This window comes from Maniola hyperantus, chromosome 23, assembly GCF_902806685.2.
Source record: "Maniola hyperantus chromosome 23, iAphHyp1.2, whole genome shotgun sequence".
Lineage (NCBI taxonomy): Eukaryota > Metazoa > Arthropoda > Insecta > Lepidoptera > Nymphalidae > Maniola > Maniola hyperantus.
This window is the reverse complement of record NC_048558.1, coordinates 1280223-1305196: the sequence shown is the minus strand read 5'-3', so window position 1 is coordinate 1305196 and position 24974 is coordinate 1280223. Positions and strand designations below refer to the sequence as shown.

At 35.7% G+C, this 24974-nt stretch overlaps 1 protein-coding gene across 3 annotated transcripts in view; it reads right to left on the bottom strand.

Moving 5' to 3' along the window:
- sv (paired box protein shaven) overlaps positions 1 to 24974 on the bottom strand; it is a 125527-nt gene that overhangs the window by 75097 nt on the left and 25456 nt on the right. For 2 of the 3 annotated variants that reach the window (XM_034980889.2, XM_069506718.1), the window contains exons 2-3: positions 1788 to 2508; positions 379 to 435 (exon numbers count right to left, since the gene is read on the bottom strand). In XM_034980889.2, the coding sequence (XP_034836780.1) occupies positions 379 to 435; positions 1788 to 1947 (217 nt within the window). In that variant the 5' untranslated portion in view covers positions 1948 to 2508. The remainder of the gene's footprint in view (positions 1 to 378; positions 436 to 1787; positions 2509 to 24974) is intronic. The other variant, XM_069506719.1, reaches the window with a different exon arrangement.

The following is a 24974-nucleotide window of genomic DNA, read 5'->3' as shown; positions in this document are numbered from 1 at the left end:
GCATGATATTGCTTTTCGACCACAGAGCTAGGGATAGCACAGACACGGCAGTCGTAACAAAAGTTTTATAAATACCAAATTCAAAGCGTACAAACTGTTGGTGTAGTAATTAGTATTGCTTTTTCACCATAGAGCTAGAAAAAGCATAAACATGGCAGTCATTTTATATATAACTAATGGCATATAATTCTTTTTGCTATTTCTTATTAACCATAGACTTTTGAATATCTACTATAAATAATAATAAAACTGTCATGTGTGTATGTGAAGAATTTTATAACCTGCGTGATATTTCTTTATATAGACTTTGTAATTAGTATAGATACGCCAGTCACTAAAAACTAAAAATAAAGATAAAATAAATATGCATTTACTCACCATCGCTTCCCTGGTTGCTGTTGTGCCCGTGGTACTGCTCATCTGCAAATTCATACTCTATGTCAGATTAGACACATCTGCTCTCGACAAAACTATTCTTAAAACTAAATTGCTGTCTAAAAAATTGTGAGGTCCATGTTTGTTGTAAATATTTTAAATGTAAATTATTGTAGTGGATAATTTTAGTACCTAAAGTTTTGTTTATTAGTTACTTTATTTAAGGCTATTTTTGTTCGCTTGACATAATAGGTATATACCTACCCACTTTTCAGAAAGTACTAAAAAATTACATTTTTTATTTCATTAAAAAACCCAGTTTAAAGTAGGTATGTTAAACAATTTTTAAGTACCTAGAATATAATTAATTGACTAACTCGAAAAGAAAAGACTAAATTAAAAAGTAAAGTAAAAAAATACTAGGCAGGATTCTTCCAAGCAGTTAATTTATTCAAAAATGAGGAAATATTATATTATATTTTCCAATTTTTTTCTAAAGATACATACTTATACTTTTATACAATATTTGCTTTATTAATACGTTTAAGAAAAAGCTCATTAATACATTTTATAGCATTTTTTATAAGATAATATAATATATTATTATAATTAATTTTTTAATGTTACCAAAAATTTTAAAAGGAATGAAATAAAAACTGATTCTATAAAAACTTGTTTAGTTGTAAATTTTTCTTATCTTAATACCTATCTATAAAACTACCGTAATTTCTTAATTAAGTTAATTATTGAGGATTCCAAACCAAATTTCATCTTCCTAACTTCGAAAAAAACTTTCACGAGTAGTACCTACTCAAAATTTCTTTTTGCTGTTTATAAAAGGTGTTACAGTACGCGGCCGACAGTACATCGGCCTTTAGAATGACATTTCGGCTTTGCAGAGCGTTGTCTCGGTCACTTATAACTATATGAAGTTTTGTCGGTCTCGATCTAAAAGTAGTCCTATGTCCTTCCCCGGGATGTAAGCTAACTCTGTACAAGATTTCATCAAAATCGATTAAACTGTTGGGCCGTGAAAGTTAGCAGACAGACAGACACATTTTCACATTGACTATATTACTACTCGGAACTCTTTGTTTTACCGGGATAAAAAGTTGCTTTTGTCAATTTCTGGGATGCAAGCTACCTCTCTACAAAATTTCGTATGAATCGGTAACACAGATAGACCATAGATTAATTTTCCGGCTCAAAAAGTTAGTCCTGGTGGGCCGTGAAAAGCTATCAGACAGACAGACAGACACACTTTCACCTTTATAATATTATTATGTAAATATTAAGTAAATTAAGCAAAATTCAATATATTAAGTTAAATTAAGTAATTAAGTATGGAGTATGCATAGTATGGATATAGGTACAGAACATAAAAATAAAATATCATTAAACCCTAACCTTACCTCCATTCCGATGGTCATTGCTCATGAGCTCTTGGCTCTGAATCGGTGCATGAATGAGGACCTTTTGCTGAGGACTATGAGGATCTAGACCTTCCACTTCCAACAACGGCGCATGGGGTTCGTATCCGTGTACAACTAGAGGTGGCGCATGTAAATCCATTGTTCAATCCGTTTGCATCACAGTAAAAAACTATATTTTTAATTGGCACTTCTAGCACTTTTATCGTTGCATACAGTTCGTTGGTCCACTATTTCAATTGTTTTTTTTGTAAACTTTAAATTATGTCAGATCTAACTATTTCAAGTTCTATGGAATTGTTATCACTTTTTTGTATTTTATTTTTACACGATTTTTTGAGTTCTGTGGTTATTATGTCAGATCTATTTATTCCAAGCGCTATAATTTACTATTTTTTATCACTTTTTTGTATTTTATTTTTGCACGATCTTTATTTTTCGAGTTCTGTGGTTCACTATTTTTAACCGACTTCCAAAAAAGAGGAGTTTAGCCTGGTTTTTTTTATTCGTCAGACAAATAAGTTTGTGGGTCTACGTTTCACTATAGTTGGCACTTTATAACTAGTCTAGGAGGATTTTAGGAGTATTATTAGTTGAATATTAGTTAGTTTTAGTTCAATTTTAGTTTTTTCCACTAAACTGTCACATTGTCACATCACCGCGGCCTTTTACGGATCTTCGCTCGTACTTTCAACATCTTTTCCTGTAAACAAAAAAAAACCAGTTAGTTATATTTTTATTAGATAGCACATTCATTACCCATAATATAAACGCGAAAGTGTTTTAATTTGTTGGTTATTAATAAATTAGGGTTCCGTACCTCAAAAGGAAAAAGGAATTATCAAAAAACCTTTAGTTTAATCAAAACCTTTTATCAAAAAAAATCACCTATCTGGTTACAGACTTAAATTAACAAACATTACATAACAAGCGCAATTGATTGAAATGTATTTTTCATCTGAGTTTTCTATTACTTACAAAATTATATACAAAAGTAACAAGTACCTACTGCCTTTGACGGCAGGTGCCTTATCCACAAAGACCAAGTCAAAACTTTTTTTTTTAGATTTAAGTTTATAAATAAAGTATACTTCTTTAGATTGATTAAAAAAAAAAGTCAAAACCAAGATAGGACCAAATGAAGACAAAATCACGACCAAGCTTGTAAAAAATATATTTAACGGCATTTTCCTTGAAGCATTGATGGTTATTTTAATAAAGCATGAATGAGTCATTTTTATGCACAATAGGTTAAATGAAACCTAGGCCGGATCTAAGGTTAACTATCAATTCAGACCACCGCTAACCTTTGTCTTTTTTGCTGAAAGTGTTTATTATATAGGCAGAATTATAATTAAATAAACTGTCAAACATTAAAGAAAATTTAATATTAAATTAACCGACAATCAAGGGCCCTGAAATATAAATATCAGGGGGTTCCCGAATATATATAGCGAGACTAGCTGATGCTAGCGACTTCGCGTGGAATTAGGTTTTTAGAAATCCCGTGGGAACTCTTTGATTTTCCGGGGTAGCCTATGTCACTCTCCAGGTCTTTATCTACACCCATGCAAAAAATCACGTCAGCATAATATTGTACCTATATCAAATCTTGGAAAAGGGCAACCTCCGAGTTTCTTACTGGTTCTTCTCAGTTGGAAAGGTATTTGACGATTTAGAAGTACCTACCTACCTACTTGTAAAAGTTTACTTTTGAGGTATGGAACCATAAAAATTGTTTATTTTTTATAATTTATAGACTAGCGCTTGGCTGCAATCAGACCTGCTAAGTGATTCGCTAACTCAGTGTCTAACACTGAACGATAGCCACCGAGCTCATTTTTTAATCCGTTGAAGGTTTTCTACAAAAAAAAATTTACTACCACCCAGTGAAGCAGCAATGTAGCACCAACCAACCTCGGTGGCTATCATTCTGTGTTAGACACTGAGTTAGCTGGTTTTTTTTTTTTTATTCATTATAGGTGTACGCTTGACCACAATCACACCTGATGGGAAGTGATGATGTGGCCTAAGATGGGACGCGTTTACCTAGAAGATGCCTATTCACTCTTGTTTTAAAGATACCCGGGTTGTAATTGGTAGGAAACACATATCGCGGAAGAGTATTCCAAACCTCAGCCATACGTATGAGGAATGATGACGCAAAACGTTTCGTGCGTGTAGATGGTGGTGCTGGTGGTAGTTATTTTAATCCTCGGAAGTGAATCTATGCAACTCAACTGCCCATCCACAAAAAGGTTAAACCGGCAAGGTTATGTGAACCGCCGCACAATGACACCCGCTACACACGGGGCTCCATGAGAACGATGCGTCTTGAGATAACTTGCGGGTGACAAACGACAATATTGTGTCTATGTCTTTAATGTGGCTAATGAAGGTATATCCGGTAGTTATGACTAATTAAATATGAAATATGATGAAATAAATATCATGGCCGCGACTTCGTCCGCGTGGATTTACCTAGGTTTTTAAAAATTCCGTGAGAACTCTTTCATTTTCCGGGACAAAAAGTAGCCTATGTCACTATCCAGGTCTTAAATTATACCCATGCAAAAAATCACGTCAGTCCGTTGCTCCGTTGCGACGTGATTGAAGGACAATCTATCCAACAAACTAACACACTTTCGCGTTTATATTAAGGGTAGGTACTGATTTGCGGATTTTTTAACTACTATGATATAAATGCGCAAGAGTGTTTGTTAGTGTTTCAATCACGTCGCAAAAGACCAATGCATCGACGTGAATTTTTCTATCAGCGATATAAAAAAAGTCCCACTAGATGGGGCGCTTCATATTAACATAATTTTTTAAATGTATTAGTATAAGTAGCCGTAAGTTAATTTAATGAATAAAATAAAAATAAAATAAAGGAATCTCTGAGAGGGAGACCCGTGCTCTGCAGTGAGCCGGTAATGGGTTGATCATGATGATGATGATTCTATAAAACAATGAAATAAAAAGATATACCTTCGAACCCATCCCATACATTTGTTCCACTGTGTAGCGCACTTTCACGTATTTCACACGTAGGCGATTCATATCTCATGTCTGGTTCAGAAGTATATAAATTATACACAAACCTGTGTTAACTTGTTGGGCTTGAGCTTATGTATACATCCCGTTTATATACCCGGGTATATAAAGAAACAATAACGGCAAAGTTTCCCTCAGTTGGTGCTATTTCTCTCTATCTTTGGCCTTTTTAAGCCAATCATTTCCTCTGTGCAATATCGTCAGACCATCGGCATCGTGATTTTGGTCTACCTACTTTCCTCACACACACACACACAGGCACACACGCACACCCACACACACACATATATTACTAATTAGATTTAGAGTAAATAATATCTAAATATATAAAAAAGGAAAAGGTGACTGACTGACTGACTGACTGATCTATATCAACGGACAGCTGGACGTATCGGGCTGAAATTTGGCATGCATATAACTATTATGACGTAGGCGACTGCTAAGAAAGGATTTTTGAAAATTCAACCCCCAAGGGGGTGAAATAGGGGGTTGAAATTTGTGTAGTCCACGCGGACGAAGTCGCGAGCATAAGCTAGTTAATTGATACGAAAAATAAAGGCTTATAGTTAATAATAATAACTGGAAAGGATTTTTTTTCTAGGATGTACCCACGAATTCACGTTTTTCGGATTTATTCCTTTACTTGTGCTGTAAGACCTACCTACCCACCAAATTTCATGATTCTAGATCAACGGGAAGTATAGGTTTTCTTGACCGACACGACGGACTGATAGTCAGACAACAAAGTGATCCTATAAGGGTTCCTTTTTTCCTTTTGAGGTACGGAACCCTAAAAAGTCATTAACGACGTAATAACGTGAGAACATCGTTTGACACCTTCACCCATACAGAAAGCGAGTTATAATAACATACCATTATCAGATTTACCTACTACCCCAATCCTGACTGTCATCATGATCATCGCCGGCTCAATCAATCAACCTCAGAGCCTCAATAGCTCAACCGGTATAGGAGTGGAATGAAACCGAAAGGTCGACGGTTCAAACCCCGCCCGTTGCACTATTGTCGTACCTACTCCTAGCACAAGCCTGACGCTTAGTTGGAGAGGAAAGGGGAATATTAGACATTTAACATGGCTAATATTCTTTTATTAAAAAAAAAAAACCTGTTTGCGTCCACTGCTGGACATAGGCTTTCCCAAGAGCGCACCACCATACACGATCCTCCGCCTTCATAGGCGGATTAAATGTCACGAGCGCCCTAGGCAAGCACCTCATAGGCGCCCTTCTAACAGCCATATTAAAATTTTTACTAACTAACTTCGAAAGAACAAGGATGGAGATTCCTCCATCCTTGTTCTTTCGAAGTTAGTTCTAGAATTAGGAATCGTCTCATTGCATAGCTGGTAGTTTATGATTAGATTTATTTATGTGAACGAGTGAAGAACATCACGTCATGATACTTTGCTATATTGAAGAAGAGGCAGTTTCGGTCACTCCAAGATAATATTAGGGTTCCGTACCTCAAAAGGAAAAACGGAACCCTTATAGGATCACTTTGTTGTCTGTCTGTCTGTCTGTGTGTCCGTCTGTCTGTCAAGAAACCTACAGGGTACTTCCCGTTGACCTAGAATCATGAAATTTGGCAGGAAGGTGGGTCTTATAGCTGACATTTGAGGAAAAATCTGGTTAGATCACACAAAAAAATTTAAATTGTGGTCATGAACTAAAAATTAGTATTTTCAACTTTCAAAGAGAGTGACTAAGTATATCAAGTGGGGTATCATATGAAAGGTCTTCACCTGTACATTCTAAAACAGATTTTTATTTATTTTTATGCATAATAGTTTTTGAATTATCGTGCAAAATGTCGAAAAAATACGACTGTAGTACGCTTGGTCGGTTTTTACTTAGTAGGAATAATTAGGTAGGCCAGGTAATGGAACTCTACATGATCACCCGCGCCCCTTCGTAACCTCGCGCCCCTAGGCACGTGCCTAGTTTGCCTTAGGGATAATTCGCCTCTACGCCACATACACCTTCCCGCTACCTTCTTAAGGTCGTCAGCCCAGCGGGTTTGAGGTCGTCCCACAGTGCGTTTGCTGATACGCGGTCTCCACTCCAAAACACGTCTGCCCCGGCGGCCATCGATTCTGACTTCTGTGGCAGATGTGGTCTGCCCACTGCCACTTCAGCTGGCTAATTCGAGTTCAAGATTTCGATGAAATTTGATACAAAGTTAGCTTACGTCCCAGGAAAGGACATAGGCTACTTTTTATGCACGAAAATTAAACAGTTCCCACGGGATTTAAAAAACTGTATCCACGCGAAATAAGTCGCAGGCATTATCTAGTAACGTATAATTCCATCGAATAAGATCGATTTTTTTCTTATAAAATGTAGCCCATGTCACCCGGACCATAACAACGTATCAATTTACACCTCATTTACAGGCATGTATCAACAGAAGTTTAGGCGCTACAGTGGAACACACATAGATACAAACATACAAACATACATAGACTGCTAAAATCATCTTCCTTTTAGCTTTGCTTTGTAGTCGGGTAATATGAAATTAGTGTGCAACCTCTACGCGCGGGTGATCTATATATATAAAAGGAAAAGGTGACTGACTGAGTGTCTGAATGACTGACTGATCTGTCAACGCACAGCTCAAACTACTGGACGGATCGGGCTGAAATTTGGCATGCAGATAGCTATTATGACGTAGGCATCCGCTAAGAAAGGATTTTGGAAAATTCAACTCCTAAGGGGGTGAAATAGGGTTTTGAAGTTTTGTAGTCCACGCGGACGAAGTCGCGAGCATAAGCTAGTATAATATATACCTTAATTATTTATGGTTAGGTACGGCCATGATACTGTAATACGAGGCAATAAACCATTGTGATTTTTTCAAAAATAAAATTTTAATGTTATTCATAACATCCTGAACGCAATCAAGATGGCCGATCAAACATGGCGGATTCTCACGTGGACAAAAAACGGCGACATTGAACTGTGCAAGCAATTGTTTCGTTAACAACCGAAATGTTAGACAAAGGTATATTTAATTATGGTTCGGGGTGGCCATGGTTCAGGGTTAACATATGAACGTCCTAATTTATTTTTCACTAGCTGACCCGGCAAACTTCGTACCGCCTAATGGTACGATTACACCTACCTAGTAGTTAAGCGAGACAGTAAAATGTCACTCGGCCGAGACAGTGCTGTGGCTGAGAAATTGTGGCGAAATTGCACTCGTTAAAGTGTTTATACCAACCGAGTACTCGGCCGAGGACACTGACTCGCCACTGTACTCGTTAGGTGTAAGCGATCCATGACAGTCGATTATTATTCAGGCAATTTTTTAAAAAAAATCTCTCTGTAAGAACCATCCTCGTACTTGAAGGAATATTATAAAAAAATAATTAGCGAAATCGGCTCAACTGTCCCCGAGATTTGCGATCAGCAACACATTTAGCGATTCATTTTTATTTATAGAGATGAGGTCCATATAAGTCAAACTGACACAAAAAAATAAGTCTAAATATATAAAAGGAAAAGGTGACGGACTGATTTATCAACGCACAGCTCAAACTACTGGACGGATCGAGCTTAAATTTGGCATGCAGATAGCTATTATGACGTGAACATCTGCTTAGAAAGGGGTTTTAAAATTCAACCCCTAAGGGGGTAAAATAGGAGTTTGAAAATTGTGTAGTCCACGCGGGTGAAGTCACTGGCATAAGCTAATTAGTAAAATGTAATGGGTGTCAAATAACGTAGTATAAATTACTCATAAACATAGTCACCCTATTCACAACATATTTCTATTCTAAACTGAATGCTGTAAAATATGTGAAAGTGCGTCCGTCTGTGTGCTAGCTTTTCAAGGCCCATCCGTTTAACCAATTTTGATGAAATTTGGCACACAGATAGCTTGCATCCCGGGAATAGGCATAGTTGATAGGCTGCTTTTTGTTCTTAAGAGAATCAATGAGTTTCCACGGGATTTAAAAAAAAACTAAACCCGTCATCTAGTTTTATACAGTGCGACAAGGCTATCTTCACGCGTGGCGAAAATCGGAACTAACGTTGCTGTCAAGTATCCCTTTTGTTCTTGTTTGAATATTCTAAGCCTTTGTTCTCCAACAGCGCCCCCCTGTCAATGTCATTCAAGTGCCAAAAGAGCCTTATCGCACTGTAATAATTAATTTAAAATATGTAGCGTTTAAACTATCGTGAGTGGTTTCCATTATATTATATAGTATATTTCTACGGCTATACTCACGTATCCAGTCGGGCTAGCCCGACTAGTTTCGAACCCATCCGGGGTCCTTTATCAAGGGGGTCAGTTCGCGCACAGCCCGTTGTGCGTTATAATAATATGTAGTTACGAATTCATTCTCATTAGTTCAAATCCTATGTCATTTTTTGTTGTTTATTTCAGCTCTTAAATATTTTTCTCTGAGTAAAAAAATACTAAAGCAACTATCCTATTAACATTAAAAATCATAGTTACCCTGAACATAACTCGTTTTGGCGCGAACCTGTTTATGTATGACGTCACCCGGCTCCCAAGGACAGATTAAATGGATTTTTTCAGTACGTTCGATTCACTTCAAACTAGTTGATTATATTCAAAAATAAATTAATGAATATGACGCTTACCGGGAAAATGGACTTGTGAAAAAAATTTGAACTGTAAATAACGATTTTGTTAATAGTTAATACTTTTTATATGTTTTACCTCTGTGAGGTTGTTTTTTTGTGGTTAAAAAATTAAAAAAAACCTTGGTTTTGGAAAACAAACTCAGCTAGACGTACGTAAACGTAAGCAAGTAGGTATAGGTAGGCAATAAAATATCACTTTCTTTAACGGTAAAGGAAACACGGTGAGAGTTCTCCATAAACGTTCTCAAAGCTGGCAGAATAAATAGTGTAAAACCTCATTCTGACTGGAGACCTGCAGCTCGATTGCGGGAAAACTGCGTCAATCAATATAATAATCGTAATCGTTGTGATTGGCTGAATTGCAGCAATACATTGTAGCCAATAGTAAGCGAGCATAAACCAATCAGATGTGATTGTGATCGTGACATTGGGGCTGTCATTCTACCGCAGCTTCTCAGTTAGTGGGCTGGCGATGGGTTGTTCAGGATGATGATGATGATGATATTAGATAGGTGCCTACAGTACGCGGCAGAAAATAATGTGCATCCTTTAGAAAGATATAACGGTTTTGTAGAGCTCAGTCTCTGTCGTTGCGACCGACAAAATGTCACATAGGTATGAGTGACAGAGCCAACGCTTTACAAAGACAAAGCCGAAATCTCATTCTAAAGGTAGATGTACATTATTTTCTGCCGCGTACTGTACCTATACTACCTACGCTAATAGATTTTGTAACTATGGTTTTAAAAATAAACTAAGACCTAACCAAACAAGCACTAAATTTCGAAAGATACAGAACTGCCAACTATTTCGACATTCGAGTTAACCCTCTAATTCTTACTGGAGCATAACGGTAATCCGGTAAAAGTAAAAAAAAATGTTAAAAATGAGTAATTTCGTGAACAATAGCAATTTTACGGTAGATTTGACTCCACCCTCTGATAGAACTTGTCGGAAACGCATACATAATGCTGCCCTTTGTGATTCGGAAGTAGGCTTTAGTGTAGGTTTTGTCTGGTTCAGCTTCGGTCGTGGCTAGTTACCACCCTCACCCTACCAGCAAAGCTATACTGCCGAGCGATCTAGCATTCTGATACGATGCCGTGTAGACTGTAGAAACCAAACGGTTATGGGTTTAATAAAAACTGCCAAACCCCTTCCAGGTTAGCCCGCTCCCATCTTAGACTGCATGATCACTTACCACCAGGTGAGATTGCAGTCAAGGGCTAACTTGTATTGAATTATATTTGAATTAAAAAAATACTTATGGTAAAAGTCCCGCAAATTGCAAATGCGCGTGGCCGCCATTCTAGTGACGTCAGCACTAGACTGAAGTTTCGAGCTGATGGTATATTTTTACTTAAATATACCTACGTCAAATGACGTCAAAAATCAAAATGACGTCATTTCGATGTTAATGAGACATGGTTCCAGCGCAATAGCAATTTGCGGGACTTATACTAGAATACTGGTTTTTGTTTTCGGGTGTCTAGCGGGGGTTCCCATGACACTAAGTGTCTGGCAATGCATGACGTGATTTCTAATACTACTCCGAAAAAAAAAAAAATTAGACGTTGACGTAAGATTATTTACATCTTTATTACCTGTTATCTCCCAAAGCCACCATGATCAAAACAAACGTCCTAACAAACGTTTCTCCCAGTGTTGGGGACAATACGCACAGAAACTGTTGGCTTTTATAAAATAAGAAAGGTCTGGCAGGCGTTGGCTCTCTCTCTATATACAAAGTCTATGCAAACACTATGCAAATGTCTAGAACTAGTAGGGACTGATAAAGATTATTTTTATATGTGCCCGTTTTCGTTTGCGTATAAGAAACGAGAAAGCGAATCGCTTCGTGCGAGTACGTGCGACTGTTTAAGGGCAATAATAAAATAGCGAAGGGGTGGTTAGGTCGAATATTGTGTTAGTTCTGAAACATATTTTTCAACATTTCCGTAAACTGTGACACAAATTTCCTGCAAATTCCGAAAAAAAGGGAATTAAAATTCTAAGTTTCCCCTTTATTTGTTAAAATTCCCATGCTTGTAATGGTAATCGTTTGATATTACCCCATTAACATGTCAAATTGGAGTCAACCCTCGCATGCCGATGGTCAAACGGGCCCCGTAAAATAGAAGCTCATTGCGTGACTGACAATTGCTCGCGTTAGTTGAGGGTTATTTGATTAAATGCGCATAATATTAAATTTTGATTTCCGTTCAACAAGTGGGAAAATTTATCACTGATAAAGTAAATTACAATTTTGTTAAATTGTAAAGCTATTTTTGATTTTAATAAATATAATGTTATTTATTTCAGGCAAATTGTACCCATATTATTACAAAGTTCAAATATAAAATTAAATTAAATTTTAGATTCTAATTTTATTATGTCATTGGCACCGATTCTAAGCACAACCTAATTTTAGATTATTCGCACCCTTTTCTTACTATTGTAATATGAAAAGGACAGAAGCAGTTTGACATTTCTAAATTTAATTTTTAGATGGTAAAACCCGTGATTTTAGCACGCACTCGCAAACCTACTGTTTAAATTTGTATTGTGCACTAAAATTTAGAGTCTTTAAATGTGAAAGTCATGTTCCGTTCCTTTTTTAGCATTAGTAAAAAGAAAAGGATGCAGATACTCTAAATTTAGTTTAGAGAGAGACTAGAGAATCGGGGCCAATGGCGCTAATTCTGTTGTACTCTAACCTAAACCTAAACTAAATTTTAGATTCTTTAATTTTAGGATTTCTATTTCTAAACTGCATTCGCTTTTTTGCTTCAACTAAATTTAAACATCCTAAATGGCCGTCTAAAATGACGTTTGAATTGAATAGTAAGTGTTGCTATTTAAGATAACAAGAACTGCACTAAATTTGTGTTTGATTTTCCCCTTTAATCTTAAAACTATTTTTTGCGAAAAATATCGAACGATGTTACTTGAAATACAAAAATAATAACTTTACTTGATTTATTTAGGTCGAATCTCAATAAAAGTGTCGAAAATTGAAGTTTTGTTCATTTTATCGTGTGAAGTAGGCTTAAGTCTTTGATCAAAAGTGCTAGAACCCAGAGCCGTAAAACTAGTTAAAAAAACAGATCTATTATTTTTGTTGCAAATATAATTTCTAACCTAATTTCTTTATGTTTTGTGGTTAAAGAATCTTAGTTTTTGTTACAAAACTTTGTGAAAATAGTGGTTATGTGCATAAAATAGATAAAAGCAAAGAATTTTGCTTGGAATCTTACCTACCTACCTTACCTTGAAATCACCGAGGTACCTAATTGTCAAACTCTTGCTAGGAAATCAATGCAAACAGATGAAAAGCAATCATCCTAAATAACTGACTGCCACAGAGTACATTGAATATACAGGTAAAGGAATATACAGCGAGGAAGTTCTGAAACTTGGCGGTATACTTACAAATCTGGCGTGCAAGGACGGGGACGAGGTATCCATGAATTCTGCTATGAATTCAACAAACTAAGGCGGTAATGTGATTTAAGGCATGAAAGTACCTACAAGATCAAGATTGAATGTATATATATACCTACGTGTATAATAATAATAATAACAGGTAACAGCTGGTATCATCATAATGATCAACTCATTGCCAGCTCACCTCTCAAAATGTAGTTTGGCCATAGTCCACCACTCTGTCCAAGTGCAGATTGACAGACTTCACACACCTTTGAGAACACTATGGAGAACTCTCAGGCATGTAGGTTTCCTCACAATGTTTTCCTTCACGGTTAAAGAAAGTGATACTTAATTGCTTATTAAACAGCTAGTACATATTATAATATAGCAAAAAATGGAAGTGTAGCATACCTATATAAAAATAATAATTACAGGCAACAGTTAGTATCATCACACGATCAACTCATTGCCGGCTGACTACTGAGCAGGGGACTCCTCTCAAAACGGGAAGAGTTTGGCCATTGTCCACCACTCTGGCCGAGTGCACATTGACAGATTTCACACACCTTTGAGAACACTATGGAGAACTCTCAGGCATTTAGGTTTCCTCACAATGGTTTGGTTCACCGTTAAAGAAAGTGATGCTTAATTGCATAGTAAACAGCTAGTATGCATAGCAAAAAATTGAAGTGTAGGATACATTAAACCTTTCAACACATCATCATAACAAACTTTCAACGTTGATAATTTTTATTTCAGCCCATTTCATGAAACCAAGTATATGGAGTCTGCGAGTTAAAAAGATGTTCCGTCACTCATCTACCAAAAATGAACAGTTGTTTCCTAAACTTAATTTTTATTTAAATGTTATTGAAATAAATATTAATTATGTACAGTACAGAATGAAACATATGTATATATTTTATTATTTTATTTAATAAAAGTAATTGTTAATTAAGTATCTGATTGAAGTTTTCTTGCTTTTGTTAGGAAATTCTTGCCTTCATCATACTGAGCAGCTGTAGTATGACTTAGTTGTACTAGTACTACCTGAAAAATGAAATTTATAATCTATAGGTATAAATAGTTCAAAATTAGTTTTCAGTCCCTATTTATATCAATTTCAATGCAGTCTTCACCATAACAATTATAAAATCATTTTTTGAGGTTTGCATATTCTTTGGCTAAAATCTATAGAGTACTTATACTTTGAATTAGCTCAGACTAGACATAGTTAAAACATAATACTTTAAGCACAGATATGTATAGAGAGCATACTTTGACTTTGCTCTGACGTAAGTTTCAGTTAAAACGAGACAGATTTATGCCAATGATATAACTCTGTCTCTTTTATCAGTATCTTAAGTCTATGCAAAGTCAGAGATCTATAGATTTCAAACTAAATAAAGGTTGAGTCTATAGATTTCTGTATAAATTTGTAGAATTATAGGAATGTGTAGAAAACTTTAGTCCGTTTTCAATAAAATAGATCTAGAAAAGATAAAAGAAATCAAATTATTTTTTGACGTTATTTCTCTTCTAACTGTGGGTTCCATACCTCAAAAGGAACCATTATAGGATCACTTTAGGTACTAGAAGTACCCTATATACTTCTTGTGACCTAAAGGCAGGTAGCTAGGTCAGTACATCATCATCATCATCATCATCATTATCAATCCATCGCCGGGTCACTACTACTGAGCACGGGTCACCTCTCCGAATAAGGTGTTTTGGCCATAATCTACCACACTGACCAAGTGCGGATTGGCAGACTTCACACATTTTTGAGGATGTTATGGAGAAGTCCTAGCTTTTCTCTCTCTCTTCTGTACATATTATGTAAATGTAAAAATATAAACTGACTGACTGACATCAGCATATAAGCTGCTGACTCCTGAGTCTAGTAATTTATTAAGCTGCTGAGTTTAAAAACTTGAGAATTTGCATGTAAGGAACGTTTACTTTAAGTACCTATATAGACCACTACGACATAATTTTCAGATACTTACATAGGCAGGCACTCAGGCAGGTCAGCTAGTTAACCTGAAATGTGATACCCATATGGGTATGGGTATACCTATATAGGTATACCCATATGGGTATGGGTATACCTATATAGGTAAACTCAACAAGATCCTATCATGATATGTTTAGGAATTACAAGATGTATCTACTAGGTACTTCTCAACTAAAACTTATCAGATGATTAAAGTGAACCCAGGCTATGTCAGTTAGTTGTAGTTATCTATACTGTACTGTAGCTAGTATAAGTACCTACTTATGCATGTAATAGGTAGTCTTTCAAGCAGGTATCTACTGAGTTGAAAATAAAGAAGTAACTGGGTACTACTCAAGTACTTAGTTCAATACTAGGGGTATGTAAGTATAAGACATAACTAAATGTAAAATCTGTTAATTTAGCCTATAAATAAACCTTTAGGTGAACTCATTAAGATTTTAGAACTTAAACTTTATTATAAGTACCTACTCTACCACCACACTTATTCTGCTTTATTTTTGATATGTTTAGCAATAAGTAGTAGGTAGTAGGAATTAATCTCATTGATAATGATAACAAGGCATCAAGTTTTACCTTGGCATACTATAATTGGCAAAGATTTATGTTCACACTAATATTTAGGTAGCTACCTATGCAAGTTTTTGTCTCTGGGTATGTTCCTTTATGCATCTAACCTAGTTGGGCACAGAGATTTTTCACAAGGACACATACTAGTGAAGGATATACTTATAGGCTACTTTTATTAGGTAGGTAGGTAAGCTAAGTACCTACAGAAAAGTATCCTAGTCCCACAGGATTTTCGAACAGCTGCCACTTGCTAGTTAAGAAATAAGGAGACTTAAGGATCTTAGGTTTGCCTTGCTGAAGCCGCCAGGATGTCTGTGGAGGTGTCTGATACTCTTAGACAACAAAGTAGATAACCAACCTAATTATTTTTTATGAATTAACGACGAGCCAGAGAAACCACGTATATTTCCATTTTATAAAGTTTAAATTAAATTAAAACACTTAAAAGATACTTTTTTTATCTTAAATATAACAATTCTAAACTCAAATAAAAATATTTCTTTCAAAACACGTCCATTTTGCCATTTAAGCAGACTCTTTAAATTTAGTGGGCACCTCGCGAGGTCCACTCTAATTTTAGAAAATTTTAGGTTGACGTTTCTTAATTTAGGCATTTAGTTCGTGCAACAGAATAACTTTTGCTCTTTAAAATCTAAATTGAATAGTTTAGTGCTGTCAAATTCAATTTTAGGTTAGACCTGTCATTTAAGTGGGTTTTCAGAATAACACACCTTTCTAAGTCTAATATTAGACATTTTAAAATTAGAAAACCGCCTAGAGAATCGGCCCCAATATTCTTTTAGAGTCATGATCATGATAATCATCATGATAAATGTGATAAACCCATTGCTGAACCACTATTAAGTGTAGATAGTGTTTTCACTTCACACACTTCAATCTAAATCATCACTAACCATATTATTATAAATGCGAAAGTGTATTTGTTTGTTGGTTTGTTGGCTTATTGGTTTATTGGTTACCTGGAGAATAACATAGACACTTTTTATCCCGGAAAATCAAAGAGTTCTCACAGAATTTTTAAAAACCGAATGAAGTCGCGGGCATCAGCTACCTAGAAATATATAGATTACATATTTGAGAACTAAGTATTTGGCATGCAGGCACGGTAATGTTATCTATGCAGTATTCCAACTTCAACGGGCGAAACGCGAGCTATACCTACGCGCCTCGATCTCGCGGTGCAGCCAGCCGCGACTGTGCCGCAGTGACGAACGGACGGTCGGTGTTTTGTTTTTTTAATAACCGCGCGTTTCTTTCACTAAAAATAAGTAACATATTTAATATGACAAGTACATATTTAAACCCAAAGTAGGCAAATGACAAGTACATATTTAAACACAAAGTAGGCGAATGTAATTAAAATGCCGGAGGCGGGCAGCCCTATCGCATGTTTACGTATCGCGCTGCTGTAGGTATTTATTTCAAAGAATACGGCCGAGTTACAATACTGTATAGATAACATTACCGTGATGCAGGTTTCACAGTGAAATTTCTTATCAGGTCTAGGTATATCTATTCATCGATCATGTTTCAACGCCGTATTTTTTTTAAATTGTTTATTGAACCACCAAAGTCGCGAGCATGAGCTAGTATGGTACCTACATATAATTGGCATGGCAACGAACGAAAGTCAATTTTTCCTTTCGCGCTTACATAGTATATGACATAACGCTGGCATTGTGCGGGTCTTCCCACGGCCCACCGTGGGATCGGTTAGTGGGTTACATTTACGCTCCGTGATCTTGACATTAGGACTTGAACTAGATCTGTGCTGTTTGAGCTTCATTATATAGGTAACATCGGCAGATGCTGGGGACTTCCCACTAGCAGCTAGCTAGGTGGACAGACGACATCAAACAAGCTAGTCGCAGGGAGACGCTGGATGCGGCCGCGCGCGCGGCGCAATATTCTTTTATAAAAAAAGACTAACCTATTTTAAAATGATGACACTAGACCAAAGAAGAGATTTGCTAGATCTAATGTTTTTATACAAAATACTGAGAAACAACTTAGATTGCCCCAGCTTACTAAATAAAAACCGACTTCGTTACACAAACACTAAAAATTGAAAAATAATTTAATTTATTACCGATTATATTATGTATACAAGAGTTAATATAGTTCCATAATAATACTTTTTGGTGCCGGTGCCAATTAGCTTTAGCTGCGCGAATCGTCTAGACTTCATATTTTTATGGGACTCCACAATGGCACCTCATTGGCACCGACCCCAAAAAATATTATTATGGAACTATATTAACTCTTGTATACATAATATAATCGGTAATAAATTAAATTATTTTTCAATTTTTAGTGTTTGTGTAACGAAGTCGGTTTTTATTTTTTTTGTAAAAATTTTTTATTTCACAATTTTTAGTGGCCCCATGGAATTATGCTATGACTGGTTAAAAATCTACTGTTTACTAAGCTTTTACACTGATCGCGAGCAATTTACTCTTATCCGTTGAGGAGTTCCAGTATCTATCTTCGAAGATGTTCATCAGATCTTCACCAAATTGAAATGGGACCAACTTTGAAGTATACCCTTTCAAACAAAAAAAGAATTTTCAAAATCGGTCCAGGCGTTTTCGAGTAATCGGGGAACATACATTAAAAAAAAAAAAAAAAAAAAAAAAAAAAAAAAAGATTCCGACGAATTGAGAACCTCCTCCTTTTTTTGAAGTCGGTTAAAAATCAATTTCACAGCACCAAAGAGATATCCCCGTCACGCTATTACTCCTTTTGTACCTCCACGCACCCGAACTGTCTTCGGCGCCAACTCCATCATCCCTCGATTATGTAAATTATGTAATAAATTCAGTCAGTCACTCGATATCAACATAAATCCACCTGGCACGTTTCGAAGACTAGTTATTAGTAACTTAATTAGACAATCAAACTAATTGTGTTAAGAAACGTTCTCTGTGTACCTACTTATTCGCAGAAATATCTATCACTTTTCTAAACATTCTTTTTTAACTATTCTTACTCCTAGGTTAACTTAACTTTACTATAGTTTTAGATTTATTTAATTACCATTGCACCTTGAATAATTTTTGTTTTTTGTGTTTTCACTATTTCGCAAAGTTTTAGCTACTTTTTGTATTATTTTACTTATATGATTAATAATTGTTCCATGTAAATTGTGTGAATGTGCATGTAGTGTTTGCTTTCAAATGATTTTACAAACAACGTCATGTAATTTAACTTTATGTAATTTAAGATCATTTTTGTAAAAATCGCTAGCGAACCTTTTCAATAAAAAAAAAAATACAGCGGCGTGTGGACTGTGGAAGTCGTGCCGTCCACTCATCAATTGAGAACGGACGACCTCCCTTGCGCAGTGGTAAGCTCTGTGGTCTTATTAGTGGGAGGTCCCGGGATCGATTGAACCCGGACTGGCAAAACTGATGGCAACATTCGCGCCGTGTTCGCTCCCGCACCGCGTTTCTCATCCCGCATTCATGACGCGCAGGTGTGGCTGTAGGTTTAGGTATTTTATCAGATATCAATAAAATCAATAAGTAGATAAATACCTACTATCATCGAGGTCTTTCACCTCTGATGATAATAAGTGATCAATTAGAATACAATGATGGGAAAAAACAATAATTTAAGGAAACAATTGTATACAGTGATGTACAGACTGCAGAGTATACACAGATTGATTGTGTGTGCGTTCGTTTGTATATAAACAGCTTTATACAAGAGATTGGGCATTAGATATTGCTACTTTTAAATCATTTTTATTTGGTCACTAGATGATGCCCGCGACTTCGTCCGCGTGGATTTAGGTTTTTAAAATCCCGTGGGAAGTCTTAGATTTTCCGGGACAAAAAGTAGCCTATGTCCTTCCCCGGAATGCAAGCTATCTCCGTACCAAATTTCGTCAAAATCTATTAAACGGGTGGGCCTTGAATAGCTAGCAGACAGAGAGACAGACAGACAGCAGACAGACACACTTTCGCATTTATAATATTAGTATGGATTTATAGGGTTCCGTACCTACCTCAATAGGAAAAACGGAACCCTTATCCCAAGAACCCTACAGGGTACTTCCCATTGACCTAGAATCATGAAATTTGGTAGGTATAACCTACCTACCTGCCAAATGTCTAATTTCATATCTGCTAAGACATTAGGGAAAAAATCTGAAAACCGTGAATTTGTGGTTACATCACAAGAAAAAAATTAAAATGTGTTCATGAACAAATATTGCTATTTTCAACTTTCAAAGTAAGATTACTATACCAAGTGGGGTATCATAAGAAAGGGCTTTACTTGTACATTCTAAAACAGATTTTTATTTATTTTTAGGCACAATAGTTTTTGATTTATCGTGCAAAATGTCGATAAAGTACGATTGTAGTACGGTACCTTCAGTGCGCGAGTCTGACTCGCACTTGGCCGGTTTTTTATTGATTTCATACTGAACTCTAATCCGATTTATTTACTAACCGCCAAAACTAATGTCATGCAAACGTCACACAGTTCAAAGAAAGTCCTTTAGTCCTACCCCAAGAACAAGACTATAAAATTAAAAAAAAAACTCAGTGTTCGTTGAACCTGGTCGTTACACCCACCTGCAGCTGCCACCTGACGCGACGGCACGTGTTCGCGCCAAAACCCTGTTCCATTGATGATTTTATGATAGTGTTATCTGTGGTTCAAGCGCACAGATAGGTAACTTTTCTTTGCAGTACTTATAAAAAAAATTAACAAAAAAAAAAAACCGACTTAGTTACACAAACACTAAAAATTGAAAAATAATTTAATTTATTACCGAATATATTATGTATACAAGAGTTAATATAGTTCCATAATAATACTTTTTGGTGCCGGTGCCAATTAGCTTTAGCTGCGCGAATCGTCTAGACTTCATATTTTTATGGGACTCCACAATGGCACCTCATTGGCACGGACCCCAAAAAATATTATTATGGAACTATATTAACTCTTGTATACATAATATATTCGGCAATAAATTAAATTATTTTTCAATTTTTAGTGTTTGTGTAACTAAGTCGGTTTTTATTTTTTTTTGTAAAAAATTTTTATTTCACAATTTTTAGTGGCCCCATGGAATTATGCTATGCCTGGTTAAAAATCTATTGTTTACTAAGCTATTACACTGATCGCGAGCAATTTACTCTTATCCGTTGAGGAGTTCCAGTATCTATCTTCGAAGATGTTCATCAGATCTTCACCAAATTGAAATGGGACCAACTTTGAAGTATACCCTTTCAAACAAAAAAAGAATTTTCAAAATCGGTCCAGGCGTTTTCGAGTAATCGGGGAACATACATTAAAAAAAAAAAAAAAAAGATTCCGACGAATTGAGAACCTCCTCCTTTTTTTGAAGTCGGTTAAAAAAGTCGTGATTTTTGTAAAATGGCGTTTTTTAATAGTTCAAAAATTAAGCCTTATTTAAATTAGAAAGTTTTATGTACCTAATAGAATATGATGCCCGCGACTTCTTCCGCGTGGATTTAGGTTTTTTGAAATCCCGTGGGAACTCATGGGGAACTCTTTGATTTTCCGAAGCGTCTGTACCAATTTTCATCAAAATCGGTTAAACTGTTTGAGCGTGAAAGCTAACAGACAGACAGATATTACAATTTCGCATTTATAATATTAAGTATGGATTAACAATGATAAAAACATTTATTTATCATTTGTTACGAATAAATTATTTTTAAGAAATTGGCCAAATATTTTTGTAACGTACCAAAAAGAGGCGAATGACGTTTTGCTTTATTCAAATAATGAAGCAATTACCGAGTAGGTACCTATAAGTGGTAGAAAATACTATTATTTGAATACAAAACTAATACGTTTTGGAGCTATAATGGTTCAGACAGACAGACCGAGATCCTAATAGCAGTTATATGTAAAGCAATCAACGGACGACACCTGACGTAACGGCATCCCCGACGTTCAGGGTTGCCAGCCAACGGCACATAATATGTATATTAGAAACACGTTTTATATGCAAAAGTCGTTATCATTTACATGTTTCTGAAATAGTTACAGTACGCGGCAGAAAATAATGTACATCGGCCTTTAGAATGACATTTCGACTTTGTAGAGCGTTCTTGCCGTCACTCATATCTCAATTTTTTTATAGCCCTGGATCTTTAAGCGATATGATATGGAAAGAAATCATATCTAACACGCTACCCTGCAATTCATTGAACGACTTCAAAAAGGGAGAAGGTTCTCAATTCGGCAGTTTTTTTTTTTTTAAATTTATGTATGTTCCCCGTTTACTTGAAGGCGGCTGGGCCGATTTTGACCAAAATTGCTCGCAATCAGTTTAATAGCTTAGTAAACAGTAGATTTTCAACCACTAAAAATTGAAAAAAAAATTTTACATACCTATGTGAAAAAATAAAAACCGATTTCAATACTAGATTAAAAATCTAGTATTGAAATCGGTTTTTATTTTGTTGCATATTTTAATATACGGGGCCACTAAAAATTGCGAAAAAAAAATTACAAAGAAATAAAAAACGACGTCAATACCTAACCACAATAAAAATAAAAAATAAATTTAATTTTTTAACCGAGTATATTATGTAGGTATACAAGAGTTAATATAGTTCTATCATAATATTTTTTGGGGTCATTTGCCAATGAGGTGCTATTGTGGAGTATAAAAAAAATATGTAGTGCTTATAGACGATTCGCTAATAAGCTAATAAACTAATTGGGACCAGCCCCAAAATATTAGTATAAAACTCATTAACTCTTGTTTAATATACATCAATATTTGGTAATAAATTAGTGATTGTAGTTAGGTATTGAAGTCGGTTTTATTTTTTATTATTTTTTATTACAGTTTATAGATAGTTATTTTTTAATCTGAAGAACTTTTACAAATTCACAACATACCTACTTATAATAAGGATGAAAAATATCAAAATTTTGACCGCCTAATTTATTCTAATTGGGTACTTTTAATGACTGATGACTCTACTTTTGGCTTGGAATAGCCTTTCACTGTAAATTCAAACACTTTTTAAACTAGGTAATGTATAAAATGTGCAATTGAAGTAGGTAAGTACACTATGCTTAAACAGTAATTAGATTAAGCTAGCTGAAAGTATTATTATTACATTTTCAATTTTAAAAAGTTTAAAAGATATTAATTTTTATGTACTTATCTAGTATTATTTGTAAGCACATTAGGGCTGATTTCCTTGTACACAATCTCTAAACTATACTAAATTAACAGGTCTGATTAAAGGTCTAGTGCTATCCTTTTCCGCAAGCAACAGTATGACAGGGATATCAATAGATTTTGACGTATCATTTTAGTTTAGTTTAGAGATTGTGTACAAGAGAATCGGCCTCATTATGTATAAAAAAAATTAAAGTTCCCACATACATTTGCCACCTGTTATACGTTGAAATATTTAAATTTATTTAAATGAGCGAGTGCCAACCCTAGGGTTATAGAAGGCTATACAGAGGGCTAGAAAGGGATGTTCAATTTCGTTTTTATTTTCATATTGAAACACCACTTTAGCCCAACGGTATGTCTATCAGTACCCGTAGTACAAGATTTTACGTCTCACCAAACCAAACCAAATTCGAAAGTCGAAATACTTCCGCGTTACAGTAAACTGGATCTTAAGTGCCTTGTTTTAAAGCTCAAGTTTGTCTACACTTTTACAGCCAGCGCTCCAAGCGGAAACATTGCGAAATTAAAATCAGTGGCATTGAATATTTGACTTCAATTCAAGGCTGTTTAGGTCCATTTTACTGTAACGCGGAAATATTTCGACTCTCGAATTTGGTTTCGTTTGGTGAGACGTAAAATCTTGTACTACGGGTACAGTACCCTTATTATAAATGCGAAAGTGTGTTTGTTTGTTGGTTTGTCCTTCCATCACGTCGCAACGGTGCAACGGATTGACGTGATTTTTGCATGGGTATAGTTAAAAAGACCAGACCTGACATAGGCTATTTTTAGGGCTCCGTACCTCAAAAGGAAAAACGGAACCCTTATAGGATCACTTTGTTGTCTGTCTGTCTGTCAAGAAACCTACCAGGGTACTTCCCGTTGACCTAGAATCATGAAATTTGGCAGCTAGGTAGATTTTATAGCTGACATTTGGGGAAAAATCTGAAAACCGTGAATTTAGGGTTAGATCACACAAAAAAAATTAAATTGTGGTCATGAACTAATAATTAGTATTTTCAACTTTCGAAGTGAGTGACTATATCAAGTGGGGTATCATATGAAAGGTCTTCACCTGTACATTCTAAAACAGATTTTTATTTATTTTTTTGCATCATAGTTTTTGAATTATCGTGCAAAATGTCGAAAAAATACGACTGTAGTACGGAACCCTCATTGCGCGAGCCTGACTCGCACTTGGCCGGATTTTTTAATCTAAATCCACGCGTACGAAGTCGCGGGCATCAGCTAGTAAGACTACTATACCTACTTATTACCTCAGGAAAAAGTCTCAAATTCGATTACTAATAATTTTGAGTTGTGCCTACCTACCTACATTTTCGCCTAGGCATGATTATATTAAGGCTTTGAGGCTTCCGTGGTATCCGATATATACTTACCTACTAATATACTTCTTACTAAGTTAACGTTTTCCCTTCTGCATCATCGTCTTACTATCTTACCTACTGATAATAGGTAAGATGGTAAGACGATGATGCTGAGGTAAATCATCATCATCATCAATCCATCACTGGTCCACTACTGAGCACTCCCTCCCTAAGAATGAGACAGGTTTAGGCCACAATCCACCACGCGTACAAAATAAACGCCAGGAAACAAATTCACACCATAAATAAAAGGGTGGTTACCAATTAACAAACTAACCGCAATAATGCTGAGTACAGACAAGGCGGGCAAACGAGAACCAGCATACAGGGTGTAACCAGAACGCTAGCAAAAACTTGGCATTGTTATTATACTACTTAAACACAATCCAATACCAATAACCATTTGCCTCATTTTGTAGTTTTGGTGATGTAGTATTTTTCAAACCCGCAAGGTATAGCGTGTAAAACCGGGTCAATGCCCCGCCTACGACGGGGCATTTTTTTTTTAAAAAGAATATTAGCCATGTTAAATGACTAATATTCCCCTTTCCTCTCCAACTAAGCGTCAGGCTTGTGCTAGGAGTAGGTAGGACAATAGTGCAATGGGCGGGGTTTGAACCGTCGACCTTTCGGTTTTCAGTCCACTCCTTTACCGATTGAGCTATTGAGGCTTTACATGAGCATTGACTCCGAATGGCCTACTTATGCAACGTTCGTTGACTTCTAGCGTCAATCCGATGTTTTATTTGGTTTAATACATCGTAAACTTTTACAAATTTGTAGGATATTTTAGTAGTATTTTTCGCGGTTTTTTGTAGTATCATTTCAGTTATCATCAGTAGTATATCCTGTCTTCGTTTTTGCCAGCGT